This window comes from Arachis duranensis, chromosome 4, assembly GCF_000817695.3.
Source record: "Arachis duranensis cultivar V14167 chromosome 4, aradu.V14167.gnm2.J7QH, whole genome shotgun sequence".
In the NCBI taxonomy this organism is placed as follows: Eukaryota; Viridiplantae; Streptophyta; class Magnoliopsida; order Fabales; family Fabaceae; genus Arachis; species Arachis duranensis.
In genome coordinates, this window is record NC_029775.3 from 91,154,646 (window position 1) to 91,171,345 (window position 16,700).

The window sequence follows — 16,700 nt, forward strand, 5'->3', positions numbered from 1 at the left end:
AGTTTAATTTATTTTTGAAAATAACTTTTTTATTTTATTATAAAAAAATATCCTCAATTTAGATTTACTGTCTTCGTATTCCCGTCACAAAACGCCAGCATAAATAGGTATTCAATTTTTGCGTGACTGAAAAAACCATTTTAATTTTTTTAAAGTCCTAATAATTAATTGAAAAACATCGAGTACTGTTCTGTTTTAAGTTTTAGCTAATTAATTATAACAAAATTTTAAATTAAATAAATATATTCTAATTTCCACGAAGAAAATATATATGAGCATGTGACACCCGGATAGGGGATTACTAAGAATATATATAATTGACCTCAATAAATAATTAACAAAGACGATAAACCATAGTTCTCGGAAGGCTCTATTAAAAGCTAGGGTCATATACTTCTTTAAAAGGAGATAAATTATCACTTAAGAATGTGCAACTACTCTCATTGATCCTTTCACACTCTCTCTGTCTTCTCTTCCTTCTATCTCCAACTTTTGTGTTGACTGTTCAGCAATAGCAATCCTCTTCTAAAGAGTAGTAGCAAGGTATGTACCAAATATACCATGTTGAAACAATCTTTACAATAATGATACATGCATATTGAAAGAATAATTAATTCAAAAACCATGCATCAAGTAATATGCATCTGTGTGTGTTCAACCTTTTCATAATTTCCTCAGTTGTCCTATAAGGATTTAATTTTTAATATTTTGTTAGTGTTCATTCTTTTTTATGTATATTCATGTTTTTATCAAATTCAAAGGTTACCTAAAAATAAAAATAGTTCACTAATTAATACATAAAATAATTTGTTGTTGTTTTAAAGTACTAATGATATAAAATATGTATGTATATAGTTAGATAAATGTATAAAAAATATTACACGATTTAAATTCAAAATTTATGTATGCTTTAAACATTTTACATGTAGATACAAAAATCTAACTACTATATTCAACCATTTTTATAAAACTTTATAGAAAAATTAAATAATATAAAAATTCAATTGAAAATTTTACACTATAAAAACTTATTTATCAATTTGGTTAAACTAAAAGGACTAACGAATAATTTAACCAATTTTGTGTTTTTGCCTTACCATCCATCAAAATCAATTTTGTTTATTTAAATAATGCAAAAGAAAGTCTGCACGTTTTAAGACAATCAGTGAATTAATTAATTAATTAACGACTCCGTTTGCTGCAGGTTCCATGGATGATACAAATGATGATAATCGACCTACCATAGACAATGAGGTCAGCAAGTTGATTGCACAAAAGGAATCTACAAGTCATGCCATAGAAAGTGAGGCCGCCAATAAATTGAATGAATGGAAGGATTCTACAACCGATGCCATAGAAAGTGAGGCCACAAAGTTGATTGCATTTAGGGAATCTACCACCAAGTTGATTGCACTGAAGGAATCCACAACTGATGAAATAAAGAGTAAGACCACCAACAAGTTGATTCAATTGAAGGAATCTGCAACTGATGCCATAGAAAGCGACGAGACCACAAGGTTGATTCCATCTAAAGAATCTTCAATAAATGATACCATAGAAAACAACGCGGACACGAAGTTGAATGAATGGAGAGAAACAACAAAATCATTACTGGGTCGTTTCCGCTCACAATCTGAGCCATTCAACATCTCCAATATCCCGGCACAGCTCCGGGAAGGGAACAAGAACGCTTACATGCCGAAGGCCATCTCGATCGGGCCGCGATACAAGGGAACCAGAACGAACCTTGTGCAATGGGAAAAGATCAAGTGGCAGTGTATGCAATCTCTTCTTCATCGGGGACCCAAGGGGCCCGAAACAAACTTGAAGGAATGCATGGGAGTCGTCATGGGATTGGAGAAAGAAGTTCGGGCAAATTATGCGGATGATCTTAAGCTAGAATGGAACGACCTTGCTAATATCATGTTGTCCGACGCTTGTTTCCTGCTTGAGCTTCTCATTTGTGCTTCCAACGAGTTGAATCAAAAGCTTAAGAGCCGATTGGAGCCTTCCGGCCCCGGAGGCCATGTTGGAAAGCAAGAAGAGGTGTTAGTTGATTTGTTGAAGTTGCAGAACCAGATGCCGCTTTTCATTCTCCACAAGTTGTCTGACCAAATTTTTTATGAGGTGATTATTATCGTCCCTTTGTTTGTCGCTCTAATAATTTAATTTTGCTCACAAATGCATCAAATTACACTTAAAATTTATGTTATTTGTGATTTCTTATGTTAGTAGATAAAGATATTTTATTTTATAAAAATGTTATTCATATACAAAAATTAACTATTAATATATTTGTGTATAAATATATTATATATGTGTGATTTAATTTATTTTTAATATGTATATATATTTTAATATGTATTTTATATTAGTGACTGATTTTAATGATTAATTTTAGTGTACACATAATATAATTATTTTATTTTATATATTTGGCAGATTTTCTTCTCTTAAAAAAATATTTTAACTAAACTAAATTATTTTAATTAAGGATTTTATTGGATATTATTCATAGTGATTTTTTTTATGTGGGATAGATTGGTATGTTAAATGATAATTCTCTCAAATTTATGAATTGTTAGATACTCATATATAGTTATAGTTATTTTATGTAAAATTAATAATTAAAAATTATTAAATAATAATTTAGTCAAATATATTAAATTATCTAATATTTTTTATTAACAAATTCATAATGATAATTACATATAAATTTTTACCTAATTATTACTAAAACATGGATGAGAAATCAAAATAAGAGAGATAAAAAAACAGTTTATATATTCAATTACTATTCCAATTGATTATATATATTCTTTAAAAATCTTAAAGATATAGTAAAAATCAACTTAAAGTAATTTAAAATTATGTTATTTTTTATTTTTTAATTTTATATCTCTTATTAAATATTTGTATTTGTATTTTTTCAACGTAGGTTGTCCCCGTGGAAACTCTTGCGCTTAATCTATTTGGCTACTTTCCTGAAACAAGTTTCAAGTGCTTCACCCCGGACATTCCATCACAACACTTTCTTGAACTTGTTAATGCCTACATTTCCGACGACGGTGAAGAGGGAGCACTAATAACAGAACAGCGTCAAGAAAGCCAACACATGTGCATTCCTATTAACGTGGTTCGAAACTTCCGAGAAGTAGGGACTCAGTGTTCAAATTGTTGTGCTCCCATCTTCGGTCAAGCGGTCACCAGTGTTGATGATGAGTTTGCACAGAATGTAGGCGAGTTTCGACAAAACCAATATGTTTCTAATGCAATGGATATTAGCAACAGCCAATTCGTTTCTGATGCAATGGAAAATGGCAAAAATAATGATGCTCCATCTCAGACATACCGAGCAGAGCATAATCGATGTGCTCGCATACTTGAAGCTGCTGGGGTCACAATCAAAGCTAGAAGTAAGTGTATTTTTGTTACTAGAAACTTAAATTTTTTTAATTAATATTTTTTATTTTTAAAATTTATGTTCCAAATTTTAAATTTTAAATTCTATTATTAAACTATAAAATTTTATAACAAAATAAAAGAGATAACTAATATCAACTATTTAAAAATAAATTCTTTATAGTTCTTGTTATTAGGTTTGGATTTATTTTAATTTATTTATTAAAATAAAAATATAAAATTTTTAAAGTATATAGATATATGCAGATTATTTTTTTATGATAATAAATATGATATTTTACTAGGAAATAATTTATTTTGCTATTTTACAGATATATGGTACAGTACAAAACCACACCTGATAATTTTTTATTTAATCTTCTTAAAAAAATAAAAATCTCACCTGATGAAGTCTGATTTTAATTCTTTAAAAAAATAAAAATAATAAAAAATTAACTTAATTATTTCTGATTTTAATTTTTAAAAAATAAAATTTGACCTAATGATGACTGATTTCATAATTTGCCCTTCATATTCTGATAAAATTTTAAAGAATTCAATATTTTTGAATTTTCAAAAAAAGGTTCTATATATAAAAAAATTTGCCATATATATTTTAAATTAATATGTAATTAAATACTTGTAAATTTTGAAAATGTTTTCTAACAAACAAAAGATAACTGAGACAATTATAAAAAAAATTAACAAACAAAAAGGCAACTGAGATCGAGAGTCACTCAAATAAAAATTAGTAAAACAGTTTTTAAAAGATATTTTTAATAATTAAAATTTAATACATATAATTGGTTAAATTGTGTTATTTTTGTCAATTTAATTTGATAAATTAATTTAATTAAAAAATCGATGAATTAGATTTTGAACCGATCTAAATCAATTAAATTAATTATATATTAAATTTTAATAATTAAAAAATATTTTAAAAAAAATTAAACGTCTTTTATCTAATTACCAAAAAAAATGGCAACTTAGACGCTAGTAGTAGTAATAAGAGTTGACGATCTGAGGTTGATTTACTTTTTTCATTTTACGACTTTCAGTTACAAAGAAAGAAGCACAAAACACAGATAATCAGGGTCAACCAGTGGTAACAACAAGAGGCTTTGATTTCGACATCAGATTCATCAAGGGCAACGGAACACTGGAAATCCCGCAGCTTCACATCACAAACTCAACAGAAGTGACGTGGCAGAATCTCATTGCTTGGGAGCAAGGCCATACCGGTTTCAGCTGCAAGCACAGGTGCACATGGGCCGCGTTCTTTTTCAACGGCTTGATTTGCCGCGAAAGCGATATTCAGCTTTTAAAAGACCGGAAAGTCATAGTGGACCACATGAACATGACGAACAAAAAGTTGTTGGAATATTTCCGTTCGCTCGTAATTGGAGTTGACCGAGTCAAAATCAACGATTCTCCTTACTGGCAAATGGTTAGGATTTTGAACAAGTATTCAGGAACAAAGTGCCACGTCATCAAACGGTCCTCCATACTTCTATGGCATTCTTGGCTTCCCGGTGCGGTTCGGCGAATTGATCGGTTCTTTTTGCGGAGTTATAGCTGCTTGATTGGAATGATTTCTGTGTACACTCTTCTCAGCGCAGTTTTTCAAATCCTTGACTATTATAACAGAAAAACCGACAGATTAGGTCCGGCGGCCTCACCTCGCGCCTTACTCAGGGGATGACATCATCATATCGTCATGGAATGTAGCCCGTAACTACCATATTGCAGTATATAGTGCTTATTTCCCGTAACTACCGTATGTAGTGGTAATTCGGTTAGGTTAGTTTCATTCTATAACTAATCAATATTGTCGATCGTGGACACCTTGGAGGAAAATAAAAAGTTGTGTGTATGTGTTGGTGTGTGTCTTTGAGTGTGGTTTGCTATGTACGATCAAAGAGAATGTACAATGGTTGTGCATTATTGTAGTTGATTGAATATGAGCTTATAATGATGATGAAGGAATGAATTGTAAGAGGAGAGTTGGGTAGTTGTGTTGAGCACCATCTTAGGAGTTTGCCTTTTATGTATTTGCAATCAAGTTCTTTTGTTTTGTTTTAAGTTTTTTTGGGGGGATAAAAGTATTTTTTATAAAAAAAATAAGTATTTATTTTATTTCTTTAGTTATTTGTTTGTATTTCGGAAAACAAGTATAAGAAAATAATTTTACTTTTGCAATTTTTTTTCACAATTAAGTATAGACATGAATGTTTATCATTAATATTTATAATCAATCCATTTCCAGATCTATTCTTAGAATTTTTTGAAAATAAAGAAAAATCTGTTTTTTACTACTATTAAACAATTTTATATAAAAAATTTCGAATCTTACTAAATGTTTCTATCTTATTAAAAATGTTTATATTTAAATAATGAATATTATTTTAAACTATTAATATTATTATTTTTAAATAAAATAGAAAAATAAAATTTTACTTATGGTTATTTATTTCAAGATAATATCTAAAACTAGTGTGATATAAGCCTAGAGGTGAAGTCCAAATTCTTTTAGATGAATAGTTCGACTTGTTTACGAAAAAAATGTATTTGTCCCATGTCTTTGCCTGAAAATATGTATGTTTGATGGAATATTTATAAAAAGAGGTGATGACTTAGATATTACTTTTGTGCTCTACTTACAATAGTGTAGTAGTTTTTGTCCCAATCTTTAGAAAACAGTAGCGGAGTCACGTTATAAAGAAGGAGGGCAATGATCCCCCAAATTAATAAGTTGTATGTATAAATTTTTAATTTTTTAGTTTAGCCCCATTTTAATTTTTAATTTTTCTTTTTTTTTAACTTATATTTTTTATATTAGTTCCTTCCAAACAAATTTCTAACTGCATCCTGTTGAAAAGTTATTTCATGTTGTAACAGCCTCCATAAGATCTTACTTGTCATACAAATCAAATTAGTCCGGATCATAGAGCCCCGTGACCTAAATAAATTGGGTATGTAGATCTATACTTCTACCAGAATTCGCATGGCTAGGTCTTCTTAATTTTGAAGAGATTGAATTAACAATTTTAGATTATGATATTATTTTGGCCATGTTATAAATAGTAACCTCTTTAGTTTTTTTTACTATATATAATTTTTTATGGCCATCACTCATATAAAATTATAAAAATGACAAAAATATTTTTTTAAAAAGTTGTTGATTTGGCCATAATTAAAAAAAAACATGTTCTAAAAGCGTGGGCTAATAATAAAAGCGTAAATGAACCATGAATAAAATTGAATCAATAAGTAAATTAAAAGATCTAAGAAAAAAATAATTACATTATTTAAACTAATAAACTAAAAATTAATTATTCTAACGATAATAAATTTTTTAAATAATACAAAATTATTTTTTAAAAAAATCTCAATTTTACAATAAGCTTTATTCAAGGAATTCAAAAATGAAATGAGAATTGTTAGACTAAAAATAAAATAATTAGCAATAACAATTGATAGATTAAAATATAAATCTTTAAAAATCAGACAAAAAATTATTAGAAAAATATAAAAATTATAAATAAAAATTTAACTTCTAAAAAATTATTAAAAANAATAAAAATTTATTAAAAAATTAAATGGTAAATAAATTTAAAAATTGATAAAAGAGTCAAAGTAATAATTTTAAAAATATAACAATACTTTTTAATAAAAATAATATTTTTAATTTATACTATATATAAAAAATCTAATCCATAATTATTCAATAAACGAAATGAAACGTCTTTAAATAAATACATTTTAAATGTCTTTGTCTTAACCTCTGCCTTTTCTTATAAAATAATGTTATATTAAACGTTTGAATCACTTAATTTAATAGGGTATTAAAACCTGAAACTTTAAAAGTTGGATTATACGAGATTTTTACAGTTCACTGATAAAAGGAACATATGCAATCTGATATAATTATTTTGAGTTTATTATATCATATATTTTGCGGATTACGAACGGTTTTTTCTATATGAAGTTTAAACGGGATCAAATGCGAGGTAGATGATAAGGTAGGTTTCAAGGTGAGTTCAATTGTCAAATAATTTTTATTAGTTTTACTTGGATGTACAATAATTTGGCCCAGCTCTGGTTTCCAACTTCCATTTCTTCAAAGGAGTGTTGATGAATATCCCCAATGAAGTTGTCATGGTCTCTTTTATTAATTAGTTATTGCATTGGTAATGTTAGGATTTGTTTACTTTTCATTTTCAGTATTTCTTTTTGTAGAATTTTATAAAACATTATGGAAATAGAATTATATTTTGCTTGTTCTCCATTTTCACGATTTTTATTTAAAAAAATATATTTTTTTTGTTGCTCAGTATTTTTTATTCCAATAAATCAAAAATTAATTTCACATAACGAATAAATTATTGTATATATAAGATAAATTTAAATTTTTAATATTTATTTAAATAAATAAATGAGCTGACCTTCGACCATTTTAAATTAATTAAAAAAATAACTAATTTATAATTTGTCAGTTGTATTAATTTATAAAACCAGTTAGTTGTTCTTACATCTCTTTCCTTTGTTTTTGTTAAATCATCAATCTAACATCACGCAAGAAATGCGCGAAACCAATTCCAATTTTTCTTTTTCAACTATACTGTTCTTAAAACTGAAAAGTCAAACTGTCTTTGAGTGTGATATTTTTTTTTTTTTAAAATATAATCATTATTAATAATTGATCATATTAAATTATTTAATTGATACCTACTTATTTTTATCGTTTCTTTTTTCTTTTGTCACTTTTGCTTCTTCTTCTTTTCAAAATATCTTCGTTAATTATTTTTTATCTTTTTTATATATAATTTAATTTACAAATGACGTTAAAAAACTTTTACATTTTTTCAAATGACAACATTTTGTACAAAATTTTGTTGGTAAAGGTTGTGAATAAGATTGGAGACTCATCAATTTTTAATGGGGATGAAATTGGACTTTTAGAACGACAGAAGTGATACTTATAAGGATGTTTCGACGCTTAAATCAGAATAGATATTTAAAAGATGTAACTGAGGATTAAAAATGTATAATATACGTAAAAGAGCTTTTGATTCTCTTTTTATCTTGTTGGTTAGGATAAAAAAAATATTTAAATTTAAATATTGGTTAAAAATTTATCATTATCAAGTCGGTTTAGACCGTAATAATAACTCATATTCGAATAATCAGATTGTAGCTGCTCCAATAAGAAATCAAGAATTGATCCGAAACATATTTCATTTTAAAAGTGAGATATTTTATTTTCTTTTATTTTTTTTAAAAAAATTCCTACTCTACGTTATTATATAACCTTTTTTTAATTATTATTGTTGAATTTGCTTTTTTTCTTAAATGTTTAAAATAATAAATAAATATAGATAGTTAACTTTATCCAGTACAGTATTTACTTCAGGTATATGATAATCATCCGAGTCTTTGTTTTTTATATCTACATCTAGGTCTTTATTATGTGAACTTATTGGTATAAATTATTAACAATCTTTGACATTGAAACAAGTTTCAGCTTTCATGGTACATAGTTAACGTCAAATAGAGCATCTTCCTGGCAAAGATAATTATTGATGATGATGATGAACATATCAATAACCACATTTTTTAGTGAAAATAATTAGTATGCAACTTGTGCTAGTAACAATTGTTTAAGCTATATACCTTGTTGCCGATATCAAGTAAATAAAGGTATGTAATGACTTATCAACTAAAATAATTATGAAAATGACATTCCTTTGTACTACAAAATATCATATATATATTTTTCCCGTTTAAAAATATTAGTATTTTTTAATATAACTACAAGAAATTACGAAAATAATGACTGATTTAGCGATCGATTTGAATGGTCGTTAAATTGAAAAATAGCAACTAATTTCAGTTGATAACCTCTAGTAATCGATTTTCAATCGAGAACAAACTAAACATGTGCCAAGTCGTTAACAAACATAGTCGTTAAATATTGATCAATAAATCGGTTTTTAAATTAGTCGCTAACCAAATCAATCTCTAAATAATAATCAACGTATTGATTGTTAAATCAGTCGCTAAATGGCTACCGATAATTTGATTGCTAAATTGGTAGTTATTGATAAATTTTCGCGTTGATAACAACCAATATTTTTATCAATAAATTAATTACTATATGATTGGCCACTAAATTGATTATTGATGTCAAGTCTAAAAATCTAAATTAGTTGTTAAATCCGTTGTAATTATTGATTCCCTAATTATAATTTTTTCTAAATTTTAAAATATCCTACTATTAAAATCCGATTTTCATATATAATTCTAATTCAATAGAATATAAAAAAGTTTAATATAGATTCATCCAAATAATAAAACATTCATAATGTCTACGCGAGAGAATTAAATGGGAACATATGAATAGGAAAAGGCGGAGATAAAAATATTTTCCCTTTTTTTAGATCGTTTAAACAAAATTGGCTCGACAAAAAAAATAGAGAAAGTGTTTCTAAGTTTGTGATTTATTACCTGCAATATTGCCATCAAGAATAGAATACAAATCTCACTAAAAAACAAGTCATAAGAGTTACATTCTCACAACCCCAACATCCAATACATACCCAGCAGCCCACAAAATAAGTTCAACATGCAGAAAACATGACAATTTACTTTACTAGCATAGCTTCATCTAAATGCTGCTGCGCTTCCAACCTCATATCAGCTTTATGCTTTGTGCTTCATTTCATTTAAGTTACTCATAGCGCCCATTCATTCTCGTTGCTTAGTGCCTTTTGCTCTCGCTCTTTTCATAGCTTATATCACCGTTCTTCTTAGAATTCAACACACACTTTGAAAAATTTTTCATATGGATTCCGTTTTGTTTTTCAAAAATCGTAATTCCCAACTTGTTGTACTATTACCGTTAATCCATTCCACTGTTTTGTCGATCATTATTTTCAGCTCCTCTTCAATGATTCCTACCTCTTCCACAATCAATTGAATCGCTATTCAGTTCCAACTAACACATCCTCATCCCTTGTGGTTTCATGAACCATCTCTCTCAAATGACACCAATAAAACACATTATCCAAATATTTAATTACTTTTATTTTTTTTAAATTACTTTTATTTTTTTTATTGTAGAAGCACACGTAAAGAAACCATTAATTTCTTCTAAAACATCTTCTATTTTCACTATTTTACACCCTTACATTATGTTTTTCAGCGTACACGAGAGCCTTAGATTTCTCCCAACTAATTTTCCAAGAGTGTGATTTATTTGAAAAAAAATATTTCGAAACTCCATACAATACAAATAATAAAAAAAAACCTAATCAAAATTTTTTTCATATACAATGCACTAAGAAAAACTCATTTGTTAAGTGGAAGCATCCTGTCATTTGTATGAATAACTTTTCATGGGTAATTAAAAATATAACTATTCAATATATGGTAAATAAAAAGAAAAAAATATTTATGTAAAAAAATTAAACAAATTTTAAAAATATTTTGATTGAAAAAAAATATTAACTAAAAATATAATTATTTATATTATTCTTTTTATTTATTTAAATTTTTGAGAAGAATAATATTATAACGTGGGCCTTGCTCAATTCTTTCCATTTATTTCATAAATAGAACATCCAAATCTTAATTATCATGAACGTCAGCGTAAGATATAAGAAAATATAATATATAACCCTCAACCTCATCTCTACAACAAATATGGCCTTTAGCAACGCCAAATTTTGCAACGCCTTAAAACCGTTCTCTTCGATATGTTTAGATAACGGTTTTTTAAAGTGTTACTGTTGAATTCAGTTTTTCATCAATTTCTAGCAACAAATTAAAAGCGTTCTCTTTGACTATTTTAAAGAACGGTTTTATAACCGTTACCATGATTTAGCTTTAAGCAACGGTTTTTTATTGTTGTTAAAGAATTGTACAAAAGAAACGCATTAAAACCGTTGCCGAAATGCTACACTTTACAACCGTTCCATTAGATGGTCTTAGACAACGGTTTTTACAGTGTTGTTGTTGAAGTTTATTTTTTCATTATGCTATAGTAACAAAATAAAACCGTTCTCTTTGACTATTTTAAAGAACGGTTTTACAACCATTACAACAATTATTTATGAAACAACCATTTTCTAATATTATTTAAATAATTATACAAATTAAACAATACTAATAAAAATAATTTCAAATAATTATATAAATTAAAACTATTTTTTCTATAAATACTGAATTTATAAAATACTCAAAAACTATTGTTATAAATAAATAACAAATATTATTTTTCAAAAAAACAAAATTAAAATGAATTTATAATAAATATATAACAAATATTATTTTTGAAAAAAAATTAATAAATAATATTTTTAAATAATTTTAATATAGTATATTAAATTTTAAAATTATTATTCTATATTTCTATCCACCCATTTTTATCAAAATATGTATTTTATCTATATCCTTTTATAAAATCTATCATTCCTAACTCTAAATTCCCAAATTAAATAAAAAACCCTAATTTCCAAATTCTAAAACCCTAAACACCCCCCACTGAGCACACAACCCCCCACTCATAAGCGTAACACATACACACACAGAGACAAGAGAGAAAGAGAAGAGAGTCCGAAGGAGAAAGAGAGTCCGCAAAGGGAGAGTGAGGGACGGTGAAGAGAAGTCGCGCCAACCCGCAACGCCACTGCGTCGTCGCCTCCGTTGAGCGGTCACCATCATCGTGCGAGAAAGGAGAAGAGCCGTTGAGGGGTCGCTGAGCCGCTGCAGTCGCCGTCGCGTGCGTTTTTTGTCACAGAAGCTTCCATTTTCGTCACTTTCATGTTGCGGAGAGAAAGAACTACGCATGAGCCAGGGGCCAGGGAAAGGGAGCCACCGCTGTTGCATCCTGCCTATGCCGCCGTTCAATCCCATCGCCATCCATAAAGTCGCAAGGAGCATTTGTCGTTGTTGATTGATGGTGCCAGCCTCGTTGTCGCGTCTGTAAGGAGAAAAGGTCACGTGGAGGATGGAGAGCCGCTGCGTGCCGCCGTTGTTTCACCGTGGCCATGGAGAGGAACGTGAATGGAAAAGGAAACAGGGAAGCTGCTACTTGGGATTTGAGGAAAATGGCTCTGTTTTGCCTCGCCTCTAGGTTCTGCAAGTTGCGAGAGTCCTCAGCCGCCGGGAACCAGCACTGGAGCTGCCCAGAATCACTACTGCTGCTCTCATCGGAGCTGGTATTGGAACCACTGATGGAGCTGCTGTGTTTAGTGATTTTCACGAGTTGTGACATCGAGGTAGGGAATATTTTATTAAATTAAATATTTTAAACTTTGAATGCCTGAAAAGTTTACTGGATTATTACGAATAGTTGAATGCTTCATATGTAATGGATTTTGGTTGTAGATTAAATGTGTGACTGGTTGTGCCTCTTGTTGATTTTACGATAGTAAGGTAGAACATGTTGATATGTGTATGCTGTAGTCTGCAAGAGTGTGTTGATAAGATACATGTCTAATGTTGTTCTGATTTTGATTTGGAAACTGGTTCTCTGAAAATGAAAAATTCCTATAGCTGTTTAGATGCTCTCTTTACTAACTTTGTTTCTTATATTCTGATTCACAGTTTAAGATAGCCCTTTTTTCTACGTTTCATTTTCTTCATGATTGAAATTGTAGATAAATGCTTTTGCCATGACACAATGGAACAGATTGTTGATTCTTTGGTGAGCTTTACATCTTCCATTAAATTTAAGTATCTCCAGCACAACTTTATCTTAGAATTTCATTTATTCTGCTGCTAAAATGTCTTTGGTGTTGCTCTTAGTTGTAGTGTCTTATCTCGCAAGTCACCAGGAAGCCCCAAATCGCCACTCACCATCGTCGCACCATCATCATCGCTGCATTCTTCCCGGTGTCGCTGCCTCCTTCTTCCCGGTGTCGCTGAGTCTCTCTGTGGCGTCGCTGCTTCTCCCCTCTCGGAGGCTTCACCGCTTCTCCACGGCGTCCTTGCTTCTCCCCTGTTCTGTTTCTACCTCGCTGCTTCTTCTTCACTGTCTTGGCTGATTGTGGATTGTGCTTAGCTGCTGCTGCTTCGCTGCATTGGCCGTTTGTGGGTTGTCATCTGTGGTAAGTGGTCTTCTTCTCTGATTTTTGTTGCTTAGTTAGGGCTTGATTGGCTGTTGGGTATTTTTGTTGGCTGTGGAAAGTGGTGATGTTTGTGAACGTGAGCAAGATGAGTGTTGAATGTTGACTAAGTTTCTGTTCTGGTTTGAATTTGGACTGTGTACTTGTGAAATGAACCTGGGGCTTAGGTTAGTCTGTTATTTAAGGTAGCAAAACTTTTATTTTGGTCATGGGTTCTGTTCTAAAACTTCATCAGAACTAAATTTTATATAAAAGACCTTCAATTGTTTTTTATTTTTTCTTAGGGATATGAAGTTAGCAAAACTCATCATGAATTCCTAATCTTCTGCCACATTTAGCATTCCCTGTAGCAAATTTATTTCCATCTAAAACTATAATATATCACTATCTGTATATGAAGATTATAAGATTAGATAGAAATATAGCAGGGGCTAATTCCACTTTATTTTATTTAGACCACAAGAAGAAATAAAATTAATTATATGTATGTGCTGCCTAAATTACCCAACATATGCTAAAGAGTAACTGAATGTTTCAACGAATCCTCTAGAAGAATGGTTATCTAAATAACAATAATAACAACAAGAAGAAGCACAATTTTAAAAGAGTGTTTAGTTCTACAATAACAATTATGATAGATTAGGCAACAAGTCTAAAGTGTTAACATAAAGAAAATAATATCAATGACGTGGCATGCATTCAATCAAAAGATCAACAATTTAATTCAAAACACACCAAAGAATTTTGTCAACCATGTCATTAGTGAGAATTAATAATCCCTTTTACTTTGCATTTAATAAAAAAGGTTATCAGTGCTGGCACCAGCAAGCACAAACACTTTCTTGATTACTATGTTGATTAACACTAACCCTGACTAATGGATTCAGCTAAAAAATGTTCTAAAAATATTGAATAAAAGAGTTAAGATATTTTTTTAATTATTTCATTGCATTGACTATTTTGTGCATTGTTCAAAAACTGTTTTGAGGCTTTATTTGGCTAATTAGATAGAAAGGGAAATTTGTATTTGGCCGTTTGTGCATTGTTCAAATTTGTATTGTTCAAAAACTGTTTGTGCATTGTTCATTAATTTGAGTTCTAGTTAGCAAAACTCATCATTGTACTAATTGTTTTAGATTTTTTCTTGGGGATAGAGTGTAGTAGAAGAAACATATGATGATGCTGTCTATTTGAAGATGAACACGTTTTGTTAGTGCATTGTGTTCTGGATTTCTGTGTTGCTAAACTTGATTGATTTCCTTACATTATATTTCTGTGTGGTTTCAATAGTATTATTTTACCTAGAAAAAGAAAATAGGAATTTAAAAGGATGTGGCAATATGCATGATAACATGTAGTAAAGGACTAAAGGGATTTTTCTTTCTGTTTTTTTTAGTGCTCAAAAGGGGGATTTAGTAATAGTTTTCTTCTTTCTATTGTGCTTAACTGCTTATCCATTTTTCTAAAAACTGGTTTTAAAAGTGAATTTTTTGTTAAAAAATCTGGTTATGAATTACTTATATTTTTATTCTTTGTTGCTATTTTAGTTTGTCTCTTTAAAACCAGAAAAAGAGATAATAGTGAAGAATATGTGTGCAGTGGTTGACTTCTAGAAATTCTTTAGATGCAATAAGCTCTTGATTGAAAAAATCATTTATAGTTAGTCTAAAACATATGTCCATGTCTTTTATTTTAGTTGACATAGTGCTGTTTTATCCTTGTTAATGGCTGATTTCATGCCTTATTTTGATTGAGCAATGATGATGATGGCCTTATTATGCTAATTTTTATATTGCTGCTGATTGCCATTTTCGCTTGCTGCCGTTTGATTTTAGTGCTGATTACTGCTGATTTGATTCTAGTGAGTTCATATGGGTTGATTTTGCTGTTTGTTTATATTCAGAAATGTCCTATTTACTGCCAGAATGCTGCCGAAATTTCTAAAAATTTGTGTTAAAATGAATTCCAATATGTGAATTGAATTTGGTAATTTGTTACTTTAGTTTTGTTTCGTGACCAAATTCAACTCAATAGGTTACTTTAATTTGTTCTCTTTTTTTTTTTTCAATTAAATATCTTATAAATTAAATCAATAAGAGGGATGGTATATAATTAGTATCTTTGTATAGAGACAATAGTGAAGAAAACACCTCCTTCTTTCCCTTTCTCCTCTTTTCTTCTTCCATTTTTGCCCTCCCCTGTCTTCGGAAACAGAACAAAAACGCCATTGTTCCCCTGTTTCTGCGCTCATCCTCCACCGTGCGCCACCAGTAGCCGCCTCTGGGTCGACACTGCTCTGCCTCCACTCTCCCTCCTCTTGCCATTTTCTGTTTCTGCTTCTTCTGCAGGTTCTCAATGTATTTTCCTGTTTACATTTTTAGTTTAACTAGTTTGTTCAGTTTTTGTTAAATTAGTCAATTTAGTTATGCATGCTTAGTGGATTATAGGTGGTTAGAAAGTTATATCTGATTTGTAGTGGATTTAGGTTGAACTTTTTGGTTGCTGCTGAAGCCTGGAATGAACGGTTTCAAATTGTAGAGTGCTGTTTTATCCTTGTTAATGGCTGATTTCATGTCTTGTTTTGGTTGAGCAATGATGATGATGACCTTATTATGCTAATTTTAGTAGACATTATTAGTAGTTTTATATTTGATTTTTTTTTCTTTTTTTACAGGAAAACTATGTTGAAGGGGAAATCGAACTTCATTAAGGTCAAACTTTTAAGAGCAAATGTTACAGAGTAAAAGTCATGAACTTGTGGATCGGACATGATGATAAATCTATTTGCTACTTAGCTAGTTCAACTCTTCTTTGTTATATTTTTTGCAACATTAGATGATATAGTTCGAGGTTGTCATGATAGTATATATATTGTGGTATTTTGAATGTGATTGTGGATCTTACAACAATTTTTATAAGTCAAATTTGATGAAAAATGTTCAATTATTTTTCTTTAGTGACTTTATTCAAATAGTTTAGATTATTTATTGACTCTAAATAATTAAAAAAATGAAATTAATTTGATTCACGAAAAAACTACTATTGGAAATAAAAAATTATATATTACAAAAAACCGTTGTCAAAAGTTACAAAGGACAACGGTGTTAAAACCGTTGCCAAAAAATGACACCAATGGTAACGCTTTTAAACTGTTGTCTTAGACAACTA

The 16,700-nt window shown here is 29.4% G+C and overlaps 2 protein-coding genes across 4 annotated transcripts; both read left to right on the forward strand.

Annotated features, from left to right (window-relative positions):
• The first annotated feature begins 400 nt into the window (after nt 1–400).
• Nucleotides 401–5,484, forward strand: LOC107484030 (putative UPF0481 protein At3g02645). Its single transcript, XM_016104635.3, has 4 exons — nt 401–543; nt 1,205–2,127; nt 2,939–3,416; nt 4,461–5,484. The coding sequence occupies exons 2-4, from the start codon at nt 1,210–1,212 to the stop codon at nt 5,102–5,104; spliced, it is 2,040 nt and encodes a 679-aa protein (XP_015960121.1). The 5' UTR covers nt 401–543; nt 1,205–1,209; the 3' UTR covers nt 5,105–5,484.
• A 6,468-nt stretch (nt 5,485–11,952) lies between these two features.
• LOC107484032 (uncharacterized) lies at nt 11,953–16,454 on the forward strand. Of its 3 annotated transcripts, none has more exons than XR_002373815.2 (4): nt 11,953–12,683; nt 13,012–13,111; nt 13,213–13,514; nt 16,207–16,454. XR_002373815.2 is itself a non-coding variant. In XM_052260078.1 (4 exons), exons 1-3 carry the CDS (start codon nt 12,453–12,455, stop codon nt 13,466–13,468), a joined length of 534 nt encoding a protein of 177 aa, XP_052116038.1. In that variant the 5' UTR covers nt 11,953–12,452; the 3' UTR covers nt 13,469–13,514; nt 15,747–15,898. The 3 variants fall into 3 exon arrangements, 2 of the variants coding, with proteins under 2 accessions (XP_052116038.1, XP_015960122.1); XM_052260078.1 differs by lacking the exon at nt 16,207–16,454 and adding an exon at nt 15,747–15,898 and having other exon boundaries at nt 13,065–13,111; XM_016104636.3 differs by having other exon boundaries at nt 11,954–12,683; nt 13,065–13,111.
• Nucleotides 16,455–16,700: the final 246 nt, after the last annotated feature.